At 33.6% G+C, this 13448-nt stretch overlaps 1 protein-coding gene across 2 annotated transcripts in view; it reads left to right on the forward strand.

Annotated features, from left to right (window-relative positions):
* LOC149080600 (uncharacterized) overlaps window positions 1-13448 on the forward strand; it is a 48996-nt gene that overhangs the window by 29874 nt on the left and 5674 nt on the right. Inside the window, exons 2-5 of one of the 2 annotated variants that reach the window (XM_089239751.1) lie at window positions 11442-11542; window positions 11666-11714; window positions 12082-12171; window positions 12807-12885. In XM_089239751.1, coding sequence (XP_089095877.1) covers window positions 11703-11714; window positions 12082-12171; window positions 12807-12885 — 181 coding nt within the window. In that variant the 5' untranslated portion in view covers window positions 11442-11542; window positions 11666-11702. The remainder of the gene's footprint in view (window positions 1-11441; window positions 11543-11665; window positions 11715-12081; window positions 12172-12806; window positions 12886-13448) is intronic. The other variant, XM_089239750.1, reaches the window with a different exon arrangement.

The following is a 13448-nucleotide window of genomic DNA, read 5'->3' on the forward strand; positions in this document are numbered from 1 at the left end:
TTTTATTTGTCTTTACCACGAAACACTGTTTTCATGTGTTAAATGATTTCCGCGAAAAATCCATTAATCGCCGTGAGTCGACACGAACAAGAAACAAATATAAATAACAAAAATTTCTCGGACGAAATGGCGAAGTTGGAAAGCAATAAGTCGAAGTTCGATACGAAATTAAAAAGTCCTTCTTTTTTGTTTTCTGCTAGTTTATGTTTTTGCCAAAAAACAGCCTGATAACAATAGAATAGATTCGGAGAAGCGTTTTTTAGCCGCATCCTATTTTACTCAGAGATTTCTTTTTTTTGTAAGCTTTTTCTCTTCTTTTCTTACATTTCTTTATTTAGAGAAATGCATTTTTTTTAATGAATTCAATTTTATTTAATGTATAACTTTTGTTATTTTTTTAATGATATTATTTTTAAAAAATGTTTTTTTTAAATTAGTTTTTTCCTCTCTACAAGTAAAACATTTATTTGCTAACATTATTATGAATTATTTCATCTGCTTAATTTTTTAGTTTTTGGTTTCTTTCAGCTAGCTCGTTGGGCAGTTTTCCCGTTGTGATCTTTACATTTACATTTAATTATAAAACGAATAAATGTCAAAAATTGAAACATACTTCTTTGCAATATCTACATGTTTCAGATTTCATGTAGGATTTCTTATGAGTATGCACCATTCGGGCTTTCTCTATTAACACAACAATTTATTCGCGTAATATAATACTGTACAAAGATCGCGTTGAAGTGAAAAAGTTTGAGAATCGATGAAAATAAATAATAAAATCATCCAAAAAACAAAGCATCACAATAATTGGACAATTCTTTCTGGTTAAATATTTATTTACTTACAGACAATTATAATAGACTGAGTGTTTATAACACTTGCATAACAGAATGATATACACACCGTATTTTCCTGCGTATAATCCGTATAAAAATGTGAAGAAGGGAAAAAAAAACAGCGTATAATTCTCGGTGACGTATTATCCGCAGGATTTAAAAAATAAAATAAAAACTTTTCGTGTGTCCCAATAATCAATCCATTGGTACGCTAATTAATAAAATTTATTTATGAAACAATAGCATTATTTACACACAAAACAAATTTTACAGTTCAATCAAAAACCTTCAAATTTAGACTCATCTGAATCGGAAGTAAATAAGCGCAATAGTTCTTCATTAATTCGAAAAAGTCTGAGTAATACATTAAGAGGATTTTCATTTTCATTCAGAATCACTGGGGGCCAAAGTTTTATGTCTACATTTTGTGAATGAACTCTTTATAGTTTTTATAGTCACCTCTTTCTAGGCATCAACCCACTGGCATACTTCAGTAGGCCTATAGGAAGCTCGGCGTAAATTTCCGCCTTTTGTATAGAAATGAATTCCTTCAGTTATCCCAAATTTTCCCAATACGCTCTAACTTCGCTTTTTTTATCAAATTTATTTATTTAAATTTATCAAATTTATTTATTTAAATTTATCAAATTTATTTATTTAAATTTATCAAATTTATTTATTTAAATTTAATCAAATTTAGTTGATGATTAACTCTTGTGACACAACTCTTTGTAAATACTTAACAATGTGTCAATGACCTAACATTTGTCAATCCTTTATCAACTAAAATATTGCTACCGCAGGGCGTCCCCCCTCGAGAGGTTAGCACACCAACCTCTCGATGAGTATAAAAAACAAGCCTGCCGTTCGGAATCGGCAATAAATTGTAGGTCCCGGTCTAATTAGCCCTCGTGTGCAGAAAATGACCGTGGTGCGACAAAAATGATCAATGATCAACTAAAATGTTTAAAAATCACAATTAAATAAAAACTGCATTTCCCCCCTAATTGTTTTGAGCAGTGTAAATATCCCAATCAGTCTTAAAAATAATATTTTATCTAAACATTATGTTGCCGATGTTAGATAAAAATATCCCTTGTGCTGCTCCTAAATAGACAAGGTGGTGGAAAAAAGTTTAAGTACAATCGAAAAATCTCCATCTCAAAAACTTGTGGATGTAAATATATGAAAATTTTAGAGCGATAATAAGAAGTAAGACTGAATATTTTTCCCAGTGAAAATAATTTTGATTAGCGCTGCACTGCTCCAGAATTTTTTTTTTTTAAGTTATAGTAAAGGTGAAAACCAGTGGAAAAAATTAAGGAAAATTGAAAGTTATGAGCAAAAATTTCATTTTAGTCAAAAAAAAAAAAAAGAACACCTTTTTTTCTTTATAATTTTTATCATTCGGGATGTCATCGATTGAGATAAACCATAAATAATTAGTTGTGTAACCACCTTTCAAGCTTGTTTGATGACTGCAATAAGATTGTTTGTTTTCGTACTGCATACCATCTCTATACCCTTCATGAGTAAAATGCAAAAATTCTCTACAGGATTAAGAAAAGGACTTCCCAATAACCACTCGAGAGGTTCCAACTGACTTGGCTTCAAACCAACTTCTTTTATACTTTGAAACATACGTAGGAGCATTGTTCTGTTAAAGCAAAAACTGTCTAAAAGTTATGAGAGGTGCCTCAGAAAATAGAAATTCTGCTAAAACTTTCATGATATGCCTATATAACCAAAATATGGCTCTGTTGTTGCATAGGTTCGTAATATTTAAAAACATTGAGTCCATCTAAATTGGTTCTCATCAAAGAATACGATAAGAATACGTTTACGATACAGTTCCCCATGACAAACTTCTCCTTAAACTCTCTAATCTTTTGGCCTCGACGTACAATTGCTTACAAACTTTTCTTCCTCCGCCGCAACCTCAAACATTCCACTCACAATATCAGACTGCTCTCCTACCCCAAACTTACATCTCTCCCGTACTCTCCTACGACGCTCTAATCTGGGATCCCTACACCTCCAGTAATATAGACAAACTCGAATTAATCCACAAAACTTCGGCTGGTCATCTTTTGTTTCCGTGTCCGAACTTAAAAACTAATTTAATCTCCTGCTCTCCTACTCTTTGTCTTACTTCTCGACTAACCCGGTTTTATATTTTTCATGGTCATCTTAACTTTGATACTTCTGGTATTCTAGCCAAACCATCACACATCTCCAAAAGACTCGACCATCCCCTTAAAATAGAACCTATTTTTGCTTCCATTGACTGTTTTGAATACAGCTTCTTCTTTCATACCATTGGTGAATGGAACAAACTGCCAGGTTCTACTCGTATTGTCAACTCCCCCACTATTACTAGTTTTCTGCACAATATCTATGTCTCATTCAACCGCATTCTCTTGTATAGAGGGCCAACAATATATGCCCTAGGACAATATTGTCCTAGGGCCAACAATATTGTATAAATAAATGAATAATGGAAACATCCTCATCCCAGTCCCGTCTTAAGGCATGGGCCCACCCGGGCGCCTCAAGAGAAACGGGGCCTCACAAAAATTAGACCTGGTTGAAATTTTCGAAAATTTGTTTTGTAGGGCCTCAGAAAAATCACTTGGACGGGGGTTCCATGATGCTCTTAAGACGGCTCTGCCTCATCCCACTGGCACCGAAAGATACATGGGCTGTTTTATAATGGAAGGTTGTACTTCGGTTTTGCATACCGCACATTTCAGTTTTTTTATCCCATAAGGCACAGTTCGACGTGTATGTCGTCAGAGTGTTTTCCGCCTACATAAGTACTTTTAATTCCTTTTAAAATGAATCAAAAGTAAACACATCTTTTTTTCCTTTGTCTCTTTTGGCTGAGGCCTGCCTTTACTACTTATATTCGGTGAAAGCCTTTAGAAGTTCATGTACAGACCTGTTGTATTTTAACGAGTTGGATTAATCATTTTAAAGCTTAATAAATATTTAAAACTTGATTGCGGAACAACATGATGTCACCTCAGCCTCTCTCAATGAGTATTTTATTTTACTTTAATATAAAATATGTCATTTTCCGTCACCTGCTTGCGACATGGGCAAGGCAAGTTGATTGTATTATTATAAAAGTTGTTGTATTCTTCTGAATTACCCATAGGGTTTTTTTTAACGTAAAAAAAAGCTGAATAGTCGTCTTTTTTTGTCAAATAGTAAGAGAAAGAAGCCTTCTCGTGCAAACTTTCAGTCCATAACTCTCGAACCATTTTATGAAACATTAACCAACAACCGTCTTTCTTTAAATTCTTCTCGAAATTTCATGACTATCCATCGCAGTTTCTCTGAGAGCAAGTATTTTGTCTTTTCAATGTCCAACAAATATGCTACTTCACCAAACACCAACTCTGACCATATCGCTATAGTGCAATTTACTGAGATGGGTTAGGAGTGAAGGCGCTGTCTATCGGTGGTCGCCTCGAGTTCGTTAGGGAAAATATCTTATCAATCAACAAATATGCTGTCTTTAGTCATCTGGACACTTTCAGAAAAAAAAAATTCGATACCACAGCGCATGACTGATCAAAACAGTCTTGGCTGTTTCGCCAACATGAGAAAATATCAAATTTCTTTCCCCGACTTCAGAAAATACGCGTCTATATGCTTTTTTTTCCAGACTGGCATTTACAATAATTTTAACAATTTTTTTCTGGAGCAGTGCAGCACTCGTCGAAATAATTTTCATTGGAAAATGTTTAGCTCTATTTGTAATTATCGCTCTAAAATTTCCATATAACTGTATTTACATCCACAAGTTTTTGAGATATGACGATTTTTCGGTTGTCCTTAAACTTTCTTCCACCACCTTGTGTTCCACTGTGGAAAAAAACCGAAGTTTTAAGCCGTAAGAATTTCGTGAACGCCATTTTTCCCGTCAAAATACTTGAAATTTTTGAAATTGCATGGGCAGAATTATTCTCACTTTAATCACAGAAACACATGTATGCTTTTTTACACTCATTTAGTACGTCATTATCGCACTTGGCTTCCACGACTTGGTTCATACTGAATGGCGTCCAGACATTAAAACATAGTTGTAAGTATCATTCCAGACATTAAACAATAAATGTAGATATCATTCCATTCCCACGCTTCAATTACCTAAACTGATTAGAGCTTTTTTTGTAACGTAGAAGTTTCTCTTACTTACTTTCACTTTTATTTGCGGCTTTTACATGTAGGGATCGCGTATTAGGTAGTTTCCTGGTGTTCTCACAATTCTTGAGCAGAGGACCCCTTTGAAATCGTAATTAAAATGTAACTCAAAGGAAAATTTGGGCCGACCACCGGCCGCAAGGAGGATGGTCATGACTAGCTTTGGGGAGTCCATTTATTTTTTTTTGTGTGAGTGGCGTGGCATTATGATATAATCTATTCTTTTATATTTATGAAACTTTTTTTTATTAATTGATTTAATTGATTGAATTTAAATTCGGCTCCACAATAAGATATCTGATCAATTTGTTTAATTTTTATTATGTTTGTTGGAAGATTAATTCTATGACCGATTAATTAAATTGATCAAATGTGTGAAGTTTAAATAATTAAAGTTTTAAATGCAGCACAACGTCAATGAATCTTGACTATTTAATTGTATATGTGCTTTTCCTTTCAATTTAAATCTAATATATTGCGATACGGCCTCGCGACAAGAGGGATCTTAAGAAATAGTTCTTCGTGTATTTTTTTCCCATCGGAACATGTTCTTTTTTTAACTTAACGATGAGATTTTGCGCATGTTTTTATCTTTTTCGTCGTCGTGAAAATATTTATATTTTTACTTAACTCTACCTTTCTAAAAGCTCTCAACAAATATTTCAATTTTGATATTTCAGCCATATATAATATAGGGATATATATATATTATGGCTGTGTGTGTGAAATTTATTCACCCATATCCGACCATAATTAAGGCGATTTTCGGTGAACGGGATATTTCACTGAGTGTCCAAAAGGAATACATATATTTTATTCATTTCACGCATCTATCCACTGATTGATATAAACAAATATAGAAATGATTAAGACATCAAAGGCAACCCGAAAACGACTTTTGAATATTACTCTATGAAATTTTTTCTCCTAAAATGTTTTTTAAAATGTTCAATTGGGGATACGCATTTGTGTTTCTGGAAAAACTTAGCAAAAAATCCAACCAGCTGATAAACTTTCACTTGTGCAGCGGTTGCTTCCACATGATTATGACGCTCGACTCCGGTTCTCACTGCAGTTTTTAGCTCGCGTTGATTCAGAATTGAATAGCGTTGGGATATCCTCCGGACGGACGAAGCGCATTTTCACTTGGATGGTGTAGTAGTCAATACTCACAACTGCCGACTTTGGGAACCAGAAAATCCGCACGCTATCTTAGAGGTTCCGTTGCATTCACCAAAAGTGACGATATGGTATGAATTAACAGCATCATTTAGTCCCGGTCCCTACTTCTACGAGGAGTTACGTTCTATATGTCCAGTAACATGTTCGATCACCGGGAAGCGATATACATTGCTGTTACAAAACGAAATTATTCCGGTTCTGCAAGTACGTCACTGCCTTGCAGACACAATCTTTATGCAAGACGAAGCTCCTCCACACATTGCAGTGTGTGTTAAGAATGTTCTTAAAACACATTTTACAGAAGAACGAGTCATCAGATGGCACTTCCTTAATCTATCCCCGGCCTCCCCGGACATTAATCCATGCGATTTTTGGCTTTGGAGGCATTTGAAACGTCTGGTAAGTCGTGATAATATAAGAACTTTACCTGACCTTACAGGCAGCATTTCACGCCACATGCTGAACATTTCCCCGCACACACTTCGGTCAGTTGTGGAACATGTCATCTTGCGATTTCACATGGTATCTGAAAATGATGGCCATCATGTGGAACATGTTTTGTTGCAGTAACAATTGTTAAAATTGTAAACGTTTGCCTAAATGTGTCATTTCTTAATAAAATGCCCTCTGGTGGCGACACGTGCAACTAATTTTTTCCCCTGAAACAAATTCCCATCACTTCATGAAGTCCTCAATAAAATTTCACAATTTTCTTATGACTGGTTTCGCCTGTAGGCTACTTTAAAATAGGGTCTTTTAATTATGGACGCCCTATACTATGTAGTTAGGAAAAACTCATGGACAAGACAATTGGACATAATTCAATCAAAAATTCTACGCCTATTCTTCTGTTGCGTTGATGTATATGTTACGGTAAATGTGATAAATCGGTTTTATATATATACCATACATAATTACCGGCTATTATGCATACTTACCAATCGTCATGGTAAGTTTAATAAATTTATCACATTTACCGGAGCATATGCATTACCAACGATCCAAGCGTCGTTGGTAAATTTGATAAATACAGTAAAACTTGTCTTTAGCGGAGCCTGTATTTAGCGGAAACCTGTCTTCAACGGAAAAAAATCTTGGTCCATGATTTCAAAAAAATGCCAGAATACACATTTAAAAACCTTGATTAAACGGAACCTGTCTAACACGGAAACGGAAAGGAAAATTGTATGCTCTTAATGGAAAATTTCACTCATACACTTCGAGTATTTGGCAACCAAGGGACCATACAAAATGTTAAAGTGCCCTACGGAAATTTTTTGTGCAATCTCTGCTTGCCAATGTGAGTTCTACATCATCCACCCCTACACTAGCAAAAACCGTTTCCGTACACGATGTTATAGTTAGCCATAGCATAACATATCCAGAGCCGCCCTTACTAGACGCGGGGCCCGGTGAAAGAACAATGGTGGGTCAGAAGAGTCTTTATAATTTCGGGCCACTTAGCCCGATTTTATATATTCTGGGGAAAGGGGGAATCGGCACATTCAAGAAAAAAATTCTTACATTATAACAAAATATACAGGAATGCTGAAAAATTTCCATACAAAAAAATATAAACACAATTAAATTTTAATTAATAAAACAATTTAATGAAAATTTCTTACATAAAAAAATTTTAAATGATGAAAGAAATAATTTCAAAACCAATTAAAATTGGAACTTAATAAAAGAAATTGAGAACTAATAGAAATTCAAAAAATTAGAAAAATAATTAAGATAAAATAAAATCCCAGGTCACACACCCATGAAAATTCAGAATAAATGAAGGAAATAATCCCAAACCGGATGAAAATTTGGAATAATGAGAGAAATAATTCTTAATTTTCATAGTTGAAGAAAATTCGGAATAAATAGAATAAATGAAAAAAAATTATTCCAACTTAAATTTTCACCATTTTGTTTTGATTGATTGTAAATAAATTTCATCATTTTGATCCTGAATTTCTTTCATTTATTAGAATAATAAATGAAAGAAATACTTCCAGAATATACGATTTACTAAAGAAATTATCATTACCATAAGTGCCGGGCCCGGTGCGACCGTACCTGTCGCACATCCCTAAGGGTGGCTCTGAACATAGCCATAATATAGAGTAAAGAGTTGCTTTCTGAAACTAACAAAATTTTTCGGAAAAGCAGGCTTTTCTGCGGGTTGGATTTCCAAATGATATGCAAGACTTTTAAAATTGTATGCAAGCTGCTTTCCGTGATCACAGCCGGAGCAAGTCCGGAATTAGAGGGAGACGATGTGGGCAACTGCCCGGGCAGCAAATTTTAAGAGAAAACAAGAACATTATAATAAAATCATCGAATTATACAGTGTTGGGATGACAAAATAATGTCCCCCCCCCCCAAAAAAAAACCCCTAGTACGGCCCTGACGCTGAGAATTACATAAACAAAAACGACAATGTACAAAATGAAACTGATATAACAGATGTTGACACCCTCATTTATAATTTTAGAGAAAGTCGAGAAGAACGTAAATGTCGTCAAGAGCAGCGCAGGATGACGTTTTATACAGATGCTGTGAAAACCTAAATATTTAGTATAATTATAGAGTAAATAATGTACATTACTTCATTTTATCTATTTTTTAAAATTATTTTTACTTTATTTTCAATTAATTTATTTTCATTCTATTTCAATTACATACGAGATCGTTACATAATTTTAACACATTATGTCAACGGAAAAAAATCTCGGCCCCCTTCCGATTCCGTTGAAGACAGGTTTTACGGCATTTGAAATTTATCGGCTTTATCTGTGCATATGAATAATACCCAAGTGTAATTGGTAAATATGAAAAAAATTCCAAACGAGTCTAATATGTGTGACGAATATAGTCGGACCCCGATATAATGATAGCAAATTTTATGATCGCACCCCGATATAATGATGCAATACATGTATGAATTATCATGTATAGTGTATCATATAGACGACGCGACGCTTGGGTACTATGCATAATCGCCGGTTAAAGTGATAAATTTAGGGAAATTTATCAAATTTAACAAAACTCTCGGTGATTAAGCATAACCGGATTTATCACATTTACCGTAACATACAATCCGTCTCAAAGGTGTAGATGCATTTTTCTTAAAATAACAAGAAAAATTAGAGTAAAAAAAATTAGCACCTTTTAATGGATAATAACTAAAGCATTTCTACATTTATAGAAAAAATCTACGAAAGAACATTTAAAATATTTATAGTATCGAAAATACAAAAAATTGTTCTCCAAAGTTTAGAGAAGATTTAGACTTACAAGCTTTAAATAGCGCTAATAGACTTTTCATTTTTTCTGACAACCTCAAACACAATATCCTCCATGCATCTAATTAAATTCTGTAGGGTTCAACATCAAAACTGTACCATGCTTCTTCGATAGATCTCTTCAAGTCATCAACAGTCGAATACTGTATTTCATTTGCAAACACATTTACCGTAAGTATCCCCCATGAATTTTTAATAGGATTCAGGTCAGGACTCATCGATGGCCAGTCTAAAACCGATAAATTTTCGCGATTAAAGAGCTTTTTTGTGGCAACAGATCTTTGAATAGACACGTTATAATGTTGAAATGTCAAGTTTGGTCCTCTTAAATCTTCCCCAATCAGTAGCAAATAGTTCTCGAGGATTTCCTTTAAGCATCAGAGTTTTGTCGACCAATTTCAAAAGTTAATGAAGCCTGTTAGAAGCAAATGCTGCCCGTACCACCTTACTGTCTGCTAAAAACATCCGTCTGGAACATGCGAGTTTCATTTCTTTTGCATCACTAAATATGATACCAAGCTGTTTGTCTCCATAAAGCATACGATTTCATGCCCATTTCAGTCTCTCTTCTCCACCTATCTTTGGTGCTGCCTTGTGACAGGCGATTTCCTAACCACTCTTTTATGAATCAAATACAAGCTTCTCTCATCTGTCTATGAACTGTATCTGTTGAAATTTTCACTCCAGGATGAATCATTCATAATTTCACGCAAGGTCATTTTTTGCTTTGAAGCCAATCTTCCAACGGTTTGTTTTCGCGTAAACTTATACTTGCGTTGCCTACCACAACCAGGTTTTGTTTTGGTTTTTAGGACACACGTTGGGTCAATACACGTCCGACACTTGTTTTCGACCTGCTTAAAGCAATAGCTTTTACAGAATTTCTTTTTGCTTTCGAAAGAAGTACTCGAAGAATTTCATCGTACAAAATATGCGACGACTTCAGCATTTTTTAAATGACAATCAATCCGATAGCTTTCCACTTTAATACCATCATGTCTCTGATACGCCATATAGACGAGATCTTCGAAATTCGTTAGTATAGTTGTAGTTTTTCTAAACTTATGAGACAGCTATTTTTCAAAATTTCGAATATAAAAAATCCAAAACTTATTTTCGTCGACAGTGACAGAAGTTTAAGGTAGGTTTTTGCATTCTGATCACAAGCAAAAAAAATGGTATCCGCGGCGCAGTTAAAAATCTATAATGTCTGAACTTTTGAGATGGACTGCTTGCCTGTTGTGTTTATCTTCCGTCTTATTGACTTGATATTCTGATATAGGCACCGTTACCTCTTTATCTGAATACATTGATTATGTATTATTCAGATGACTGATTACACACTTTTTTTCAAGACATTGATATTTATTATGGCAAAATTCATTTATATATCCGAGGTGATACATAATTTTTCTTCGAGTTCGAAATTCGAACACGTTTATCCTTTTCAGTTTCTTAAAAATGATTCAAGCAGAATCATTACAAAAAAAAAACACTGAATAAAATCAATTGAATTCTTAAAAACTGAACAAAATTATCAATAAAACTTGGTATATATATTTTCCGCTAAATTTGAAATTTTCAGTAGCAAATGCATTCCAATAAATAATTGCTTCACTCGTTTATTCTAAACACACATCCACAGCAAAAAATAACTTATTATAGGGAAAAACTGCAAGAGTAACCACTGATAATTTTCGAATCAGAACCTTATTTCGAATTTCAGAATTTTGATTAATAATTTTATCGAATGCTGAATTTTTAGTTTCTCATCAAACAGATATGTTCATGTTATTTTATTTATTTTGCAATTATTTACCATGAAATATAGAAATGTTTATATTTAAAGTGATTTTTTTTCTTACATTTAATTTCGCACACAACCCAAAAACTGATAACTACTGTAACTCCAAAGCTGTACCCGATAATCTAGAGTTTCTCACATACTGTTGATGAATAACTGAAACTTTTCTGTTTTCCATGCTGCTCAGATAACGAAAAACAACTGAGGAAACTGTAAGTATCATTTAAGGTTATATATTTTTCTATTCTTATCAATTGATTTCTTTAGCAAGGTTGATCACGTTTTCTTGCACAGTGAAATTTCATAAATTACTAAATGTGTTTTTATTTTTAAAGGTATAAAGATTTTATTCAAGATTGCCCTTCAGGGTATATGACAAAAGAGGTAAATAACATTTACAGTTTATTTGGAGTTTGATATAAAAAAAACTGAATAATCTCTCAAATGCAAAAGTCAGGCCCGTCATTTCAATTTTTTCCGGGGGGGGGGGGGCGGGAAGAGGCAAAGAACATATACTCAATGTATACCATTTCCATTGTATTTTCTAAAGCCACGGGAGGGCCTGACAAAAGTACAGGTATGTCTATTAAATTGAAAAAATATCTTCATTTTAAATACAATGAAAAAAAACCAATATCACGTTTTTTTTTTAAGGAAACAATATTGAATTATATATTAACATATTGTGTGTGTTTTTGTCTTTTTCATTTGATATTTATGTGTTACATGCATAGTATTTATTTATTATCAGGAATTCAAACAAATTTATGGTCAGTTCTTTCCCTCTGGAGATCCGACAAGATTCGTTGATTACGTTTTCAACGTCTTCGATATAGATAAGGTAATTCTACACTCGTTACACTTTATATAGAGCATTTACAGACTGCATGTACTAAATGATACTACATTCGGGGTATTCAAAACTCTTGGTGCAAACTCTGAGGATATGATAGAATATACCTAAAATACTTTTTTCGTCGCTGAAATTGTGGTCGATTATGAAGCGTTGCAAACACTGCGATACGACACGTTAACTGCATTGATTTTTGGGACAAGGTCTTCAGAGGTTTCAATAGCAGTCGCGTACAGCCGTACGAAATGCCCAGAAGGTGGCCCATAAAAAAAATAATACTGCAATCGAGAGAGCAATGATCGTAGCTATGCAATAGGACCAAAGCGCCTAATCTATTACAGCAGAAAGTAATGTTTAGTTCACCAACCATTGGCTTATTTCAGCTCAACAATTTTGGATTAGAGTTTTTGTTAATTCAGACAAAGGTGACTTCGCATTAATTTACAATTGAATTTAAGTGATGGATCCCGGTTCAAATGAGCCCTTGAATGCGTTATCGTGCTAGACAAAATTAATGTTATCGATGGGGAAACATTAAAAATATTTGTATGAATGTGTTTATTAAACGTTATTTTGAGTGTTTTCAATGAATTTAAAAAATATTTTTTTCAATTGCCTATTAGAATGGGGTGATTTCTTTCAAAGAGTTTATCTTCGCTATATCAATTACGACAAAAGGATCCGTACAAGAAAAACTAAATTGTAAGTAAAGTTTGCTTCAATTTATTCAATGAGATGAAATCGACGGCCCAATTTTAAAAAGCAACAACTGAGAAAATTGCATTTTTGAGTTTTGCATGCCATAAGAACGGTAGAAAATGCCTCTACATATTCCAAAAAACGGCAACAACTTTCAACTCTGCTTATACTCTTTCCACTGCAATTAAATCTTTATGGAACTGAATGTGAATCAACTGGAAGTAAATGTGACAGAATTTTAAGTTGTATTTTTGAACTGGACCGTCAAAATGAAGTATTAATTGTTTAGATCAAACTTAATTTTTCATCGTGAGTTGTTAAGTTATCACATAATTGAAGAGCTTATTTTCATACGGGAACATTTTCAAAATTACTAAATTTATACAGTAGAAGTAAAAAACATTTTTTTCTCTGGAATGGGCCGCTTTACAAAAATGGAAAATAGTTCAATATTTAACATACGGGAGTAATATAAGAATATTTAAATATGTTTCTTGGCCAAAATTCAAGGGAGTTATCGACATTTAAATTTTAGAAATGTAGTAAAAAAAATCTAAAAATGTTTT

The sequence above is a fragment of the Pholcus phalangioides genome, unplaced genomic scaffold (assembly GCF_987345545.1).
Source record: "Pholcus phalangioides strain wild (caught in Gottingen) unplaced genomic scaffold, Ppha-v1.0 ptg000011l_1, whole genome shotgun sequence".
Taxonomy (NCBI): Eukaryota; Metazoa; Arthropoda; class Arachnida; order Araneae; family Pholcidae; genus Pholcus; species Pholcus phalangioides.